A 16534-nucleotide genomic window follows, 5' to 3' on the forward strand; every position below is an offset into this window, starting at 1 on the left:
TACAGATGGAAAATAAGCATATGAAAAAACGTTCAATATCACGTTGGATATCAATAGGGAGTTGCAAATTAAAACAATAATAATAAACTACTACATATCTATTACAATGACTAAAATTTAGACACCAGAGAATACCAATAGCTAGAGAGGATGTGGAGCAACAGAAACTCATTTGCTGCTTGTGAGAATGCAAAATAGTACAACCACCTTAGAAAACACTTTGGCAGTTTCTTAAAAAGCTAAACATAATCTTACCATATGATTCAGCAATTGCATTCCTATGTATTTATTCAACTGATTTGAAAATTTATGTCCACACAAAAACCTACTTAGGAATATTTATAGCAACTTTATTTGTATTCACCCAAACCTGGAAGCAATCAAGATGTCCTTTGATAGATAAATGGAGAAACAAACTATGGTACAACCAGACGTGGAATGTCATTTGATGATAAAAAGAAATGAGTTATCAAGCCACAAAAATACATGGATGAACCTTAAGTGCTTATCACTAAGTGAAAGAAGCCAGTCTGAAAAGGCTGCATACTGTATGATTCCAATTGTATGACATTCTGGAAAAGGCAAAACTGTAGAGACAGTAAAAAAAATCAGTAGTTACCAGAGGTTCAGGGAAAGGAAGGGGGGATGAATAGGTAAAGCACAATGGAATTTTAGAGCAGTGAAACTATTTTGTATACTGTAATGATGGATACATGACGTTATGCATTTGCCAAAACTCACAGAACTTTATAGTACAAAGAACAGACCTTATTGTATCCAGATTTTTAAAAAATCATTTAATAGTTTGGTTGATCCCAGAAAGGAATGCAGGCTGTGAATCTAACTGTTTTATTAATGTATGATACAACCTCAGTGAAGGAGGTGGAAGGAAAAGTGCTGACCTAAATAACTTCAGAAATGACTGGAGGGCCAGCCCGGTGGTGCAGTGGTTAAGTTTGCACATTCCGCTTGGGCGGCCTGGGGTTCGCCGGTTTGGATCCCAGATGCAGACATGGCACCGCTTGGCAAGCCATGCTGTGGCAGACATCCCACATATAAGGCAGAGGAAGATGGGCACAATATTAGCTCAGGGTCAGTCTTCCTCAGCAAAAAGAGGACGATTGGCAGCAGATGTTAGCTCAGGGCTAATCTTTCTCCAAAAAAACAAAAAGAAATGAGTGGAGTTTGTAAGACTAAAGGCAAAAAGAACTGCACGTTAAGTGCTGAACTCTAGTTAATAAAGTTGTTTCCCATTGTAATGCAGGCTAACAATTTTGGCACTGCTGCATGTGTTTACTGGAATTGAGGAATTAAGTAAATGGATGGCAGATGGTGGAGTGAGAATTTACAGATCAGCAAGGTGATGAGGCTAGAATGATTCATGTGGTAATGGATTAGAGTTAGAGATGTTAATATGAAATTATCTTTAGCTTACTATAGATTCATTTCCTTGCTTTGTCAGCTGAGAGAGACTAGAAACAATGAAACTCCAGTTATAAGGAGCACAAGTAATGAGTACAGCCCACATCTTGGTTTCTAATACCATGCTCCAAAAAAGGAATCAGGCCTCCTTTAAAAAATGGCTGATTCTAGGACTGAGGCAGGCAATGTACAAGATAAGCCAGGGGCATCTTGTAGTGCCAAAAAGTAAAAAAAAAAAAGAAAGAAAAGAAAAGAAAATTATGGGACTATGTCAAACGGACAGAGGAACCAACTGAAAGAGTTCCCAATGGCCAAAACTGGAACAATTTGAGTGAGAAAATAAATAAAACAGTATTGGATTATAACCCCAAATATAAAATAAATACCCATGAGTCCATTCTAATATAATTAAATTATTGAATAAATAAATAAATGGAGGAAATGAGACAAATCTCCCATGCAGAAGAATTCCAAAAAAGGAGTAAGTGGAGAAACTTGACAAGCATTACTTCAGCCGGGTGATCAAGGTCAATATTAACAATGATAAACTATGTTGACAATATGTACTTTGTCTGATGTGATGAAAATCACACTTTACCTCTGTGGTCTTCCTCCTCAAAACCTGTAACCCCAGTCTAGTCATGAGAGAAACATCAGACGAATTCCAGTAGAGGGGTATTGTACAAAATACCTGACCAGTACGTCTCACAACTCTCAAAGTCATCAAAAACCAGGAAAATCTGAGAAACTGTCAAAGCCAAGAGGAGCCTAAGGAGACATGATGACTAAATGTAACGTGGGGTCTTGGATGGGATCTTAGAACCAAAAACGGGACGATAGGTAAAATCTAAGGAAATCTGAATAGACCAGAGACTTTACTTCATAATGATGTATCACTATAAATGTCCCATACTGATCTAAGATATTAATAATAGGGGAAACTGGATGAGGAGGTATATGGGAATTCTCTACTATCGTCTTAATTTTTCTGTAAATCTAAAATTGTTCTAAAAAATTAACTGCATTTTCAAAAACAAAAACCCAAAAAACCCTAATGATGTAGATATTGTCCCATTTTTCCAGATGGAAGCTGGAGCTCAGAAGAGTCAAAGTCACTGTCATACAATTGCTCATCTGCTTAAATGGCAGAGTTGGGATTTGAGTCCAGGGCCCTTTCTGTTAAGTCCTAGTGACTTCTGCCTGTCTGTGCATGGAACCTCTTCTGCTCCTTGGTTTCCTGCATATCCATTTATGTGTGTGTTTCTTCCTTGTTCTCCCCAGGGGATGGCCTTTACTCTTGAAGAAAGGCTGCAGCTTGGAATCCATGGCCTAATCCCCCCCTGCTTCCTGAGCCAGGATGTCCAGCTTCTCCGGATCATGAGATACTACGAGCGGCAGCAGAGTGACCTGGACAAGTCAGTGCCTAAAGTCTGCTCTCTCTACCCAAGCCCTGGGCTGAGCTGGCTGTTTCCTGTGGTCTACCGAGGCTTTTTTGGGATTCTTTCCAGCTAGGAAAGTCTGAGAGCCCTGAGAGACCCCAACCCTTCCACAGGCTGATGGTGTCCGTGAGGGACAGGGCTTGTTATGACCGAGGCAGTTGACATGTCCTGGGAGACTGGGAAGGGGCACTGAATTCCAACCAGTGGAATCTGCTTGGGCCTCTGGGAAGTGGTGGGATTTGAGTCAGCCCAGGAAGCTCTGATAGAGCTCCAGCAGACAACAGTGGGGTTCACGGAAGGTGTCACTCAGCGGGAAGAAGTGGAGAAAGATGTAGGGACAGGTGTGTGTGTTAAGGAAGTGGTGCATGGCCCAGGTTCCTGAAATAAGAGGAATGTGGTGGAGAAGAGGGAAGTGGACAGGGACACCTTGGGAAGGACTTAGGATATAATATGTTGGAGGTTTATGGGGAGCAGTTAATAACCTTGCCACTCCTCTGGGTTGTCCCCACTGGGGATATAGACTGAAGAACCAAGTGGGGGATCACAGGGTCAGCTTACTCAGTTTTACTAAAGAAGGTAGTGACCTCCCATATCACATGGCTGTGAATTGGCACAGCCAGGATTTGAACACAGGTAGCTAGCTCCAGAGGGTGTGCTTTTAACCTCTCTGCTATGCCACAGCTAAGAGGCATTGGAACTTAGGGGTACAAGACTAGACTCTAGTACTACACTGAGTTCAAATGCTTATTTTACCACTTAATAGCAAAAGTTACTTCGCTTCTCTGGGTCATTCCTCATCTGTACAATGAGTATGTCAATGGTACCTAACTCCTAAGGTTATGATGAGGGTTAAATGCATTAGTATTTGTGACATGCTTTAAACAGTGCCTGGCACATAGTAGGCACTATATAAGAGCTTGTTAAATAAATATATCTCCTTGCTATGGGATCCAACAGAAATGTATGGAGGAGATAAGGGTTCCCCCTACATATCTATAGAACTTAATGGCCAAGACTTTGGGTCCTTGAGGGTGTGGCTGTCTCCCTAGGGGCAGAGTTCAGCAGCGTGTCAAGGTCATCCTGCACCCATCTTCCTCTGTTCCCCCCATAGCATCCATGGTTTCTGAGTGGTAGTGGATAAGGAAGCCTCTGCCTACTCTCCATTACTTCTGAAGCGCTAAACTCTGTGGACATTACTCACGGTAACTCCCAGGCCATACTGCAACCCAGGCCAGATATTCTGTCCCTTTTGCTTATCCCATTCAGACTGGGTCGAGCCATGTCACCCTGAAGAGCAAACCAGAAAGGACACAATTAGTCCAACTGAAAACATGAGACATGCTCTAATTTTGAACAACCTCAACCTCACTCTTTTGTTCAATTTACAAAGAGATAAAGTCCAAAGCGAAACTCTCTTTTCTGAGGATGTTGAACTCTAAAAGTTGTAAAGTCCCAAATCCTCCCCACTCCAGTTCTTTCTGGCTAGATGGGCCTTGCTCGTTTGCCAGGGAAGAATGCTAGGCTCAGGAGGCAGGGGATGTGCCTGTTTCTGGGAGCTCTAGAGCGCTTGCTCCTGACACTCTGCTGACTGCTCTGACCCACTCATTCCCAGGAGTCCTCATTTCAGCAGGTGCTGGGGGACATGCTGAGGAAGCTGCCCAACTTCTTTTGGGTTAAGGGCAGTGGTGTGCTGGTAAATGTTTAATAACTGGTTCTCCAGGGGAGGCAGGAGAAGCCCCAGTTTATAGCATTCCCCAATTTCCATGATGTAAATATTCCCTTCGTGGCCGATTAAGTTATCAGCTTGACATCACTGAGTGCAGAATTGGGACAAGATGGTTACTGGATAAGGGACCTTATAGTAGTGATGAGTTGAGATCCTGGCTCTTCTGAGCATAAACCCTCCCTTTCTAGCACCTTCTAAAACATAATTTTTAGTTCTGGACCAGTGCCTTTGGTGGAGAAGAAGAGGCTGAGGCCCCAAGAGGTCAAAAGACCTCCCCAAGGTTACATAGGCCTGGGGATCATTCCCCTATCAGAGCATTTCTGTCACCCCGTTCTGTGCCAGGGCCTCAAGAGCCTCCACTCTCTCTCCCAAACTGTTGTCCAAAGAGGTTGTGGTATCAGCAGTCACTAACACCTCATTGAGAATTTCAGCCACTGGATTTTTTCTCCCAGAGGTTTTTGCATTTTTAGGAGTGTGAATGAAAGGCTCTTTTCCTGGTTTAGTGATTTCACACTTCATGGAACAGGTGAGAGATTTTTTGGAATTTGCCTCCTGAGATCACTTGGAATTCAGCCCTTTGTGAGCTCAGCTTGTGGCAGGAACCACCCTTGTGTGATGGGAAAGGCCAGTTCATACATCACTGGTGTGCCCAGTATTTTCCTTGACCTTACTCCACCCCCAGAATGTTATCATTCTGTTGTCATCTGTTAATGTCCATATGATAATAACATAACTACCCATCTTGCACCTTGGTTGAGAGCACAGATTCTGGAATCAAATTTCTTCGGTTCAAATCCCTACTCTACCATGAGACCTTGGGTGAGTTATTTCATTTCTCTACGCTTTGGTCTCCTTGTCTCTAAAATAGCAAGATTTATAGCATCTACCTCACAAGTCGTTGGGAGTTTTAACTAAGTTAATGTAAAATATTTAGAATTTTACCTAGACCATGTGTAATAATAAACACCATAAGGCAGGTAATATTCTCTACATTTTGTGGATGATGAGACCCATGCTTAGGGAGGATGGGTGATGGGCTGGTGAATGAGCCATTGTAACTAGCGAATGGGAGCCCTTGGGCTTTACATCAGGGGTTTCCCCTGCTGCCACGTATGGTGCTCATGTGATCAGCTTGGTTCTTGTCTCCCTTTCCAAGGTACATCATTCTCATGACACTCCAAGACCGGAATGAGAAGCTCTTCTACCGAGTGCTGACATCAGATGTGGAGAAATTTATGCCCATCGTGTACACACCCACCGTGGGGCTGGCCTGTCAGCACTATGGCCTGACCTTCCGCAGGCCCCGGTGAGCTGTGCTGGGGCCGGGGGCTCAGGAGGGGCTGACTCACAGAGGGGAATCAGTTCTTTCCGCTTGCTTACTCGGACTCTGGAGGCTATTCCCTATTGGGCCAGCAGCCCAACAATGACACATTTGATTTTAAGCACTTGCTCAGGACAATGACCCCGTAAGCAGAGAAATGAGCTGAGAGACTATCTAGCAAGGGGACAGTGGAGCTTCTACACCTCCAAATAATAAATACCCAACATGTTCAGAGTTGGCCTGAGAGGTATTTCAGATTGTTTTTCTCTCGTCTTCCTATCACATCCCCCTGCTTTCCTGGTCATCTCCAAAGGGCCAACAGCCCTCCTGCCAGTTTGGGCCTATGAATAATGGAGTGTTGGATACCAAAGACTGAATTCTTATGCTGTCTCAAAGAACCAGTATTTTTTTGTTTGGGCCTGACTCAGATTCCACTTAAATCTCATTTTATTAGGCAAAAAATTTGGCACTACCTTTTCTTTCAGAGACAAAGAATTTGGGGGCAGTTTTCCAAAGAGAGAGCTTGGTTTTTTTCCATGGTGAGTTCAGAATATATATTCTTAAAAAGTAGAAAAGGAAAAATGGAAAGACCCTACACTGCCTGCTGTAGTTTTGGACTGTGCACATTTGGTGGACATTCAGGGCACGGTGCCCTCGTAGCTCCAGGAATGTTGGATTGCCCAGGGGTCTAAGGTGGGGATTGCTAGGTATGGCTTCCAGAGCCTCTCCTGGCAGGGAATGATCCCGCCGGGTCTTGGGCCCGAGGCTGGGTGGGGCCAAGGCAGGCATGGGCATACTGAACTGTCTTCTTGGATTCGTCCCTCACACTCTTGGTGCAGACGTCCTGTGTATGTTTTGTACAAACCCTTCTTCAGATGATTACCCAATTAAGTTATTTGACGTGTGACGTTTGGAGCTGTTGCTCCAGGTTTCCGTTTGGCTGCCTTCCAGGTGTTAATTCCACACCTGCCTTGCTCCTGAGAGAAAGGAGAGTTTGGGCTCCACCCCAGAGCTTCATCCGAGGCCGGGCTTCGAATGATTTTATGGATTAGCATCTGAAGGGAGGATAGCCCCAAGGCCACGAGGGAGTGTCAGCCCCTTCTCAGTTTCTGAAATGATTAACATTCCTGCCAGGTTCCCCGGGAACAATGGAGTTCTCTGTGAAAGAGCCTGGCCCCGACCAAAGCTAATTAGGTCCAGCTGATGCTAACATTGCACCTCCAATACACCTGGGGCTCTGCATTGCCTCACAACCTTGAGGGAGATGCCAGAGTATTTTGGGGCACCTGGAGTACCCCTGGGCAGATGAGACACAGCAGAAGGTTCTGGACTCTGTGGAACCTCCTTTTTCCCTCCCTGCCTCTCTCCTGGCACACCCTCTGCACATGCCTCCATGGGCCATGGATCCTGGCTTAGCATACCTTGAAGGAATGCCCCCTGAAAGTCACTAGATTGTGATTCAGAAGAGGTAAAACAAGCCGGAAGTGAGGTCAGGCAGGAGGCGTGAACGCAACTCAACCAGGGAGGGGGCGCGGGGAGGAAGCCAAAACAGTGTGGCTGGCTGTCAGTGTTAGTGAATACTCTCCGTTCCCCAGGCCACCTCCCTCTTGACCAGCCCTGTCTTTACCCTCCTTGTCCTCTTGGGCTCCAAGCGATGTGCACACACTTGTAGACTTAACATTTTCCAGACTCTGTGTGGGGTCCAGCCTGTTTGGGTGATGAGGGTTGAGTTGTGGGTAGTAGAAGGAGCACAGACTTCGAAGCCAAGGCAGACCTGGCCTCGAATCCCACTTCCTGATGACTTTTGACGATCAATTTAGCACCTCCTCAGTATTTTCATGTGTAAAATGGGAATAATGCCCATTCACGTGAGAATTGTGAGAATTCTGTGAGATTCCGCATATAAAGGGCCCAGCCCTAGTAAGTGCTCTGACCAGCCTGACCCACCACCCCAGGACTTGTTGTCTGACTCAGTCACCGTACCCAAGAGTGTAAACTGTAAATCAACTGAGTTAGTCCTCTGAAATGCCTCCACACTCTGATGTTGATTCAGACCTTAAATGATCTGTGCTTAATTAGCAAATCCACTAGCAGATACATGTGAGCAATTAGAGGCTGTGATGAGTTAGAAAAGCGAGGGCAGAAAGTGGGACTTGGTTTCACTAGTGGGAGGCTCTGTGGAAGACCCCTGAAGACGTATTTGGGTTTGGACAAAGTCAGCAGCCCTTGCCCCTGAGCCAGGCTGTGGTCCCTCCCATCTGCAGACACATGGGTTTCTGCACACAGGCCAGTAACATGTACACAGAATATTAACAGCTACCATTTATGGAATACTTACGGGGCTCATGACGGGCCCGAGGCTAAGTGCTTCGCGTCCTTTATCTCTGAGCCCTACACCAACCCCACAAGGTGCTTGTTCCTTTACCCAGATGAAAACTAAGGCTGACTTGTCTGTGACATTGCAGCTGACCCAGAGCCAAGTCCCTGTATTTTTCCTGTGTTCACTGTCCAGTTTCTTGTGGCCCTGGTAAACATGACACCTCAGAGATAAATAAACACTCGCATCTTTGCCTTCACATGAACTCCCTTCTATGACCGGTCTGCACACATGAGGGACACACACACGGGAGGGCATTATACCATGGTGGAGAGAGCACTGCGGCTGGAGTCTGGAGAGAGTGGGTCAGCTCCCTGACTAATAGCCATGGGGCCTTGGAGCCCTGCTACTCCCCATCCCCAAGGCCGGATCACAGAGACTGTCCACTTTGTGGGGTGGTTGTGAAGGTTGGATGAATTAAATGTGTATGAACGTGCTGTATCAATTGTGAAGTTCCTCACAAGCTTAAAGGGGTATTAGTTTTTCATCTCTTCTTCTCTGTCACCTCAACCCCCATAAAAGGGTGTGGTTAAAGCTCAGACTCACCTCCTAGGGGTTTCCTGCTTCTCACTCACTATGTCTGGTGAGCCCTTGCCTCCTTTTTTATATTAGAACCTTCTGATCTTCAGCCACCTCCATCCACATACACCCATACACATACAGAGGGACCCCTGGAGCACACGCCTCTGCTTCCTAAATGCTCACTGAAGCCATTACTAGCCGAACACAGACCAGTGGGTGCCAACACTTGACCAAAGCCACTCTGGAAAACAAAGACAACCTTATGTCAGCAAATCAGAAGACCCCTGACACCCAGGGCTCAGTCTTTGAGCACATCAAAATCTGGCCTCCAACTCAACTGTCAGTCGTTCAGGAACACACACACACTAACACACACACACACTCCCAGCAGAAGTGGGAGACAGGCAGAAATCAAGGGTTAGCATCATCAGACTAGCTGCCTCCTCCCCATCCTCAGGGCACCAAAATGCTGATTCCTTCGGCCGAGACTGTCCCTATCCAATCATGCCCAGGTTCCTCTGCCAAACTCTTCCAGCTGTGCCAGTGGGAAGGCTCACTGGAGCCAAGCAAGCACAAGGTCTGCAGCTGGGGCAGCTTAGCTTCTCATCTGGCCCTTTTGTCCTCCAGCTTGGTGTTATGGGCAAGCTCTGGGTTAGGAGTCAGGCAGACCTAGGTTCTAGCCCCTGCCACCCCCTTTCTGGCTGTGACTCCTTAGGCAAGTCTTAGGTCTTCAGTTTCAAGTAAAAGTGGTAGGGTTGGATTGCATGGTTTCTGTGATCGCTTACAGCTCTAACCATCTAATGACGCAAACTCTATAACCAAGTTAGAAATGAGATCTTGAGGTGAGCCAGACTCACATTATGTAACGGAGCCTGTTTCCCCACCTGTAAAATTAACAGGGTCAAGTTCGAGCCGTGGTTCTCAGGGACAGCTGTGCATTGAAAGCATCTGGGGAGCTTTAAATCAGAATCCCTGAGGTGGTGCCCAGGCTTTAGTTTTCAAAAGTTCCCCAGGGATTTTCACGGGCAGCCAGAGCTGCGAACCACTGAGCTGGGTGATCTCTGAAGTTCCTTCCAGCTTGGATCTTCTGTGACTTTTAGGGAGTTGATAACCTGTAGCCTGTATTTTCCAGGCCACCCCAGCCTGGCACTGTATTAAAGATTAGGGTCATTAAAATGTAATAGAACCTTTGTCTCCAACTCAACCCTCAGCAAGTTAAACTGTTGAACCCCACTGCTGAGTTCCGTCATGAGTCATTCACAGGTTTAGTGGGGGTGGGCTGGGGGATGGCAAGGACCCTCATGTGCACTTTCCTCCTTCCTCCCCCAATTTCCTCCTGAGCCTCTATCACTGCACAGAAGTCACCCCTCTCCCCAGCTGCATCCTCATCCTATGTCAACAGTTAATTAGACAGGAAAAAGCATCAGACCAAAGGAGACTCATCATTTGGGTGAGCATGTGACCGATGCAACCTGGCTCAAAGGATGAGTTGGGCCAGTTGGGGTCCTTTTCAGGAATTTGAACTGACAAATGGGAAAAGTTATATGGAAAGACTTTTCCAGTTAGGAAGGGAAATGAAGGCAAAAAGGATGCTGTGGTTTAGACTTTAGAGTCAGGTCACAGCAGACCAAAGGCAGATGCCAACTGTGAAGGCACGGAAACAGAAGAAGTAAGGAAACAGGTCTGTGGAAAGAGAACAGGGCAGATGGGAGAGAAAGGGAAAAAGGGGCAAAGTGAGTGACTGGTCCTGAGCGCTGCCTCAGTTCATGATAGCATCCCACTCCAGTTCCTGTTCACAGTTGATAATCAACTCTCTTTCTCCAGAGGTGATGGACGTGAACCTCTGCCTTATGTAACTGGAAGAGCCAAACTGAAAAAGAGCTATGAACTTAGATGGATCCGATTGTGCCCAGATCCCCTGGTTAATAGGGTGTGTGGGGCTAACAAATTAAACTGGGGCATCTCAAACTTTAGCAGGCATTAAGATCACCTGGAGGGTTAAAACAGATTCAGACAACTGATGTAGCCAGCGAGTTCCAGGTGATGCTGATGCTGCTGGTGCAGGGGCTACACTTTGAAAACCACTGGATTAAAGGCTGGTGAAAAGTTGCTCACGAAAAAATGAATGGAAGGAAGCGGAAGGAGTGGATACTTCCAGGCCCCACTGTGCATTAGTAGAATGAGCTGGGAGTCATGAGATGTGGGTGCTCATCCTAGTTTTTTGCCACTAACTAGCAGTGTGACCTTCAGTAAATCCCCCTCCCTTTTTGGGCCTCAATCTCCTCATCTATAAAACGAGAAGAATTTATTAGGTGATCTCTGGAGTTCCTTCCAACCCTATAGTCTCTAATTTTTTGAGCAGATTAGAGCGCTGTGGCCATAAATTTGCCTCTGAAGTTCCTGGCATTTAAGGGAGGAAAAAGCAGAAGTAGATGAAAACACATACTTTTCATTTCTGACAAGAAAAAGCTTGCAGGTCTATCTGCAGAAGTGTCATGTGTGCTGAGAGCTCTGACTCACATAGGGGCGCCTTCCCACACAGACCAGCTGGGCAATCCAGGGTCTGTCATGGATTTCGGCGCTATGGCTTGGAAAATGATGCTAAAGAAAGTGGCTTGAGGAGTCCTTTCAAAGCGTGAGGTTGTTGAGCTCTTTGACCGGAATGTCATGTGGAGTAAGTCAAATTGTATCTGGATCCTACGTCACTGAAACACTTTGGAACGGAGAGATGGAGGAAAGAAAGATCATTTCTTTTTGTGTCTGAATCTCATGGGTTTCGATCACTGAGGGAATTGGCTTATTCTTTCTAAGAGGAAGTTTTGAGATTTACGTACCAAAAGGCAAGTTTGTACTTAATTGCATGTGACCTGCCTGGGACTTTAGCATCCAGAAGGAGCAGCTTGCTGTGTGGGGAGGAGAGAGGACAGCCCTCAGTCATCATGAGATTGGGTGTAGGCAGCTGAGAGTGAGGGTGGGATGGTTGAGCAGCTCCACATGGATGCAAAGGGTTATATTTTCCTACTCAAGCTGGAGACAGATGAGCTTCATTAACTAGAACAGGATGTTCTGCGTTTGACTTCCTTTAGCCAAAAGCAGATTTCCCTGACAATTTAAACAAACTGATTTTTGTTTCCTTTTTATCTGGCTCTGTCATCTTCCTCCCTTGTCCCTGCCAATCCCAGCTATGGTGATCAGAAGAATAGGTGTGGGAGAATTTCCTTACTGAGAAGGAAATACGTCCATACAGGCAGGAGTTGAGTAGACCTTTCCCCAAATAACCCTTGCTCTCCCATTAACCTGTAAAAATGCACTAAAGCCTGTATTTTTTCATGCTAAGTTTAGTCCATAAAGAATGGCTTCTTAAGAGATGCTGCAAACAATGCGAATGTTTAAAAGGTTCTAGACTGGAGGAAGAGTTAAAAATCATTGTTGTACAATTTCTTGAAGAAAAGTGAAGGCTGCCTTGTCAGAAAAGAACCCCACCACCAGCTAGCCAACCCCTAAAATCCATTATTATATTCACATCCTTGTGTTAGTGCATTGCACCTACAGGTACCCCCTCAAATTTTCCATGTGCCCTGGAGGGGTAGCATTGAAAACTTCGTGAACTGATTTCTTAGAGATTAATTTTAAACCAGCATTTCCCAAGCCCGTAGGGATTGGGACTTAGGAAGGATAGGTTTTGTTTGAATGGGAGAGGGATGGGAAGGAATAGATCAAGAAGATCTTGTCTAGGGTGCTGGGGATGGAAACAAGGCTCAGAAAGGGTGGCCCAGTGTGGTGTCAGCATTGTCCAGAAGGTTACTGGAGGGGAGCAAGTGGAAAAGCTAAAAGCACAAAAAATAATGTGGGTGGTGATAGATGGACTTCTCCAAGTCCACACAGTTTATTATATGAGCTCCTCTCCTGGATCACAAGCTTTAGCAGCGAGAAAACTGTCTTCTTCCCTGTGTCTTCCGTAGTGCTGAACATAGTACGTTCAAGCACCTACCAGACAGAGCACTTAAACACTGTCTTCTGACACGCACCATCTTTATGGTTGGCCATCATAAGTACATGGAAGACCCAAATGGAATAAGATAGTTTACTCATGGTTCCTGTCCTTGAGGAGTTTACAACCCAACTGAGGAGAAGAGCAGCGCTAAGGTGATAAATGCCGATTAGTGAAGTGCGGTGTGGATTATCTAGTTTACTTTGAAAGTATTGAGGTAATTCATTATGGAAAGAAATCTCTCCACTGAATTGTTGGTTCTTGATCAACTTGAGAGAAGGATTTCGATTCACATTGGGAAGATGGTCCAGCACAGTCCCTGACATACAAAGATTTATCGTATGAGTTCCAAGCAGGCGGAACTGCATAAGCAAGACATGTAGCTGGAATAAGCCAAGAATCACAGATTCTCAGGACTGGGAAGGCAGAAGACCCTGCTGGAGGCCCCTTCCTCCTTCTTAACAAAACCTTGGGGTTTTTTTCATTTATCTTTCTTCCTCCAAATGGCCATGTGCTTTGAGGAAGTCTTGGCCCTTCCCGGAACCAAGCAGTGGGTCTTAAATAATCTCCGCCAAACATAGTGAAATCCCCTTGCCAGTGACAATTCTGGTGAAAGAGCCATGAGGGCAATCTGCCTGAGGACTTCTGGGAAGGCATTTCTTATCACAAGAGAGCTCCCTCTCTCCTGGACAATTTTATGTCTACTTGGGATGTATGGAACTGTGATGATTATTTTACCATCATGGGGAAAACAGCCCAGGGACCAAGCCAAGGATGGAATGTGGGGAACCTGTGTCCTTGGTGACATTGTTGAGCCACTAAATAAATAAATCCTGAGCCACCTTCCCCTGGACTACTTGTTATGTGAAATAAATTTCCTCTTTCCGGCCAGTTGAGTCAAAGTTTTCTGTTACCTACAGCTGAAAGCAATTCCCCTTCCTGAAGGGATGCTTGAATCACCTCCGTCATGTGACAAGTAGCTCATATTTATTTATTCAGAGTTTCCAGTGTGCTAGGCAGTCTTCTAGGTGCTTCACTCATTTAGGCCCCACAACATCTCTTTGTGGTATGTAATGTTATTAGGCCTATTTTCATAAAGAGGAAACTGAGGCACTGAGAATTAAAGTAAAAGGTTACATACCTAGTACATGGGAGAGCCACAATTCAAAGCCAGGCACCAGAGGGTACACCCTCACTGCTGCACATGTCCTCATGAGCCTCTTCTCTCTGGTGACTGAGTATCTCCAGGACGGAGGACTCACTACCACGTCAGCATGAGCCTCTTCTCTCTGGTGACTGAGTATCTCCAGGACGGAGGACTCACTACCACGTCAGCCCACGGCATGTGCAGGGTGTGTGAGGAGATTGCTCCGCCGACAACGTGGGGAAGCTCAGCCCGATGTGAGGCCAAGTGAGGAGTTTGGATTGCATTAGTCAGGGATCATGGTCCGCTTTTGAGCTTGGGGCTGTAACGAAAGCACTTTTCTAGGAAGATAATTCTCAAAGGACTGAAGAGGAGAGCCCGCAGGGAACTGTTGTATAACTGAAGCATGAGGAGATAGGAGTCTGACAGGCTCCTAGATGTGGAGAGGAAGGGTGAAAACCCAGGATGCTGAGAAAGCAGTATGTGGACCTTAGTGGGCTATGAAGATGAAAGTGAGAGGAAGGATTGTCAGCTTTGAGCTGTCTCATGGTGTGATACCAGTCGTGGAAAGTTGAGCTTGGACTCCAGAAATGGAACAGTAAGCTGGATTATAGCAACAACTACTACCACTTTCTTTTGTTGAGTGACTGGTACTATGGGAACTCATGTTACTTTTATTGTCTTTGAGTCTCACAACAGCCCTAAGAATTCAGAATATGTTATTATCCCCATATCCCAGAGGAGAAGTTCAGAGGTGATGGGAGACTTGCCTAGAGCCATGTGGCTAGTAAGTGGCAGGATTCAACCCTGCATCTATTCTATTCTAAGGCCTCTCCTTCCTTCCACGTTGGAACCCCCTCTAGTCCAGCGGTTTTGAATCATGTGTTTACAAATATGTCCACCCCAAAACAACAAAGCAAACATGTTCCTTAGACTGAATGAAATTAGCAACAGATACCTGCAGGAGTCCCACGTGGAAATGGAAAGCTCCAAACTCTAGGTCCAGTTCTATCTTTCACTATCTGTACAGCCTTGGGGAGTACCATAACTTCTGGAATTTCCTCACATGGAAGGGGCTGCCCTGTCTGTTTTACACAGCAATTGGACTCCTGCAGGTCCCACATCAGTCCCGGGACTGCTGGAGTCCCCTGTGGTGGACGGGGTGAAGTGGGGCTGTGAATGGCAGATCCACGTCAAGGTGCCCAGTTAGAGAGCCTCAGGAAGAGAGCCAGGGCTTGCTCCTTGACAGATCCTTCACACCTGCACCGACAGAGCCTTTTAGGCACATAGCAAGGACATGCCAAGCATTTCATGGCTCCTCCTTCATGATAATGCCCTTGAGTTGGTGTTGGGATATTTAATGTTCTCTACATTTTAAACCTTCCCTTTGGGCTGCCCTGCATGGCCTATGGAGCACTCTAGCACACACGGATGTTTCCTGTGTGCCCCCTACAGCCCCCTCCCAAGAACTCCCAGACAACTTCCTGTTAGGTTCCAAGACAGGCTGAGGCATTTGCTTCCTAAGAGGGCTTTGAAAACGGAGTCACATCTCTCCAGGAAGCTCTCAGTGGGGCCCTGTCTGTGAAGAGATGGAATTGATTGGCTCTTAAGAGACCCTTGAGCTCCACGTTTCTGTAGATTTGCCTCCCTTTGCAGTACATAGTGACAGGATCATGGAGATATAATCAACCAGCTCAAAACTAAGGCCAAGAGGGGATCTGACACCCTTCCCACCTGGGGTACAAGTCAGAGGAAATGGTAGGACTAGAACTCAGGTCTCCTGCCTCTTCACTCCCTTCCACTGTGTATTTGAATAAACTTCATTCATAATTGTTACTTATATAGTATTTTGAAGTTTTAGAGTGAATTCAGATACAATCCTGCCAACTGCTGTGTAAAACAGACAGGGCAGCCCCTCCCATGTGAGGAAATTCCAGAAGTTATGGTACTCCCCAAGGCTGTACAGATAGTGAAAGATAGAACTGGACCTAGAGTTTGGAGCTTTCCATTTGCCATCCAGGACTCTTTCCACTGCTCGACTGTAAGTTTCCTACAGGCAGGAGCCATATTTGTTTTGCTCATCATTGGATACCTAGCACCCAACACAGGGCCTGGCACATGGTCCTTGTTAAATGGAAGGAAGGATGGATGGAAGGATCAATGGATAGATAGATGAAACCTGGAGTCTTATTTTCCTGATGACTTCTAATGGAATCCTAGAGGAGAGAGCTACTGTTATCAACAGCTCCTCACTTAAAGACAAAGAGCTTTAACTCTATAACTTCATTTAAAATGCATTATGTCTTAAACTTTTTTTAACATTAATGTAAAAAGTGGTTTGATTCCTTTAGGAATCTTCAGCAAGAAAACTTGCATAGGGCCTGGGACATAGTAAGTGCTCAATAAATGTTGCTGGTGGGGCCAGTGGCATAGTGGTTACGTTCACATGCTCCACTTCTGCAGCCCATGGTTTGCAGGTTCAGATCCTGGGCGTGGACGTACACACTGCTCATCAGGCCATGCTGTGGCAGCATCCCACATACAAAAAATAGAGGAAGATTGGCACAGATGTTAGCTCAGCAACAGTCTTCG

At 45.8% G+C, this 16534-nt stretch overlaps 1 protein-coding gene across 7 annotated transcripts in view; it reads left to right on the top strand.

Annotated features, from left to right (window-relative positions):
- ME3 (malic enzyme 3) overlaps positions 1–16534 on the top strand; it is a 178851-nt gene that overhangs the window by 81965 nt on the left and 80352 nt on the right. For all 7 annotated transcript variants that reach the window (XM_044752381.2, XM_044752383.2, XM_014867991.3 and 4 more), the window contains exons 3-4: positions 2704–2837; positions 5744–5893. In XM_044752381.2, the coding sequence (XP_044608316.1) occupies positions 2704–2837; positions 5744–5893 (284 nt within the window). The remainder of the gene's footprint in view (positions 1–2703; positions 2838–5743; positions 5894–16534) is intronic.

Source organism: Equus asinus, chromosome 20, assembly GCF_041296235.1.
Source record: "Equus asinus isolate D_3611 breed Donkey chromosome 20, EquAss-T2T_v2, whole genome shotgun sequence".
NCBI classification, from domain to species: domain Eukaryota; kingdom Metazoa; phylum Chordata; class Mammalia; order Perissodactyla; family Equidae; genus Equus; species Equus asinus.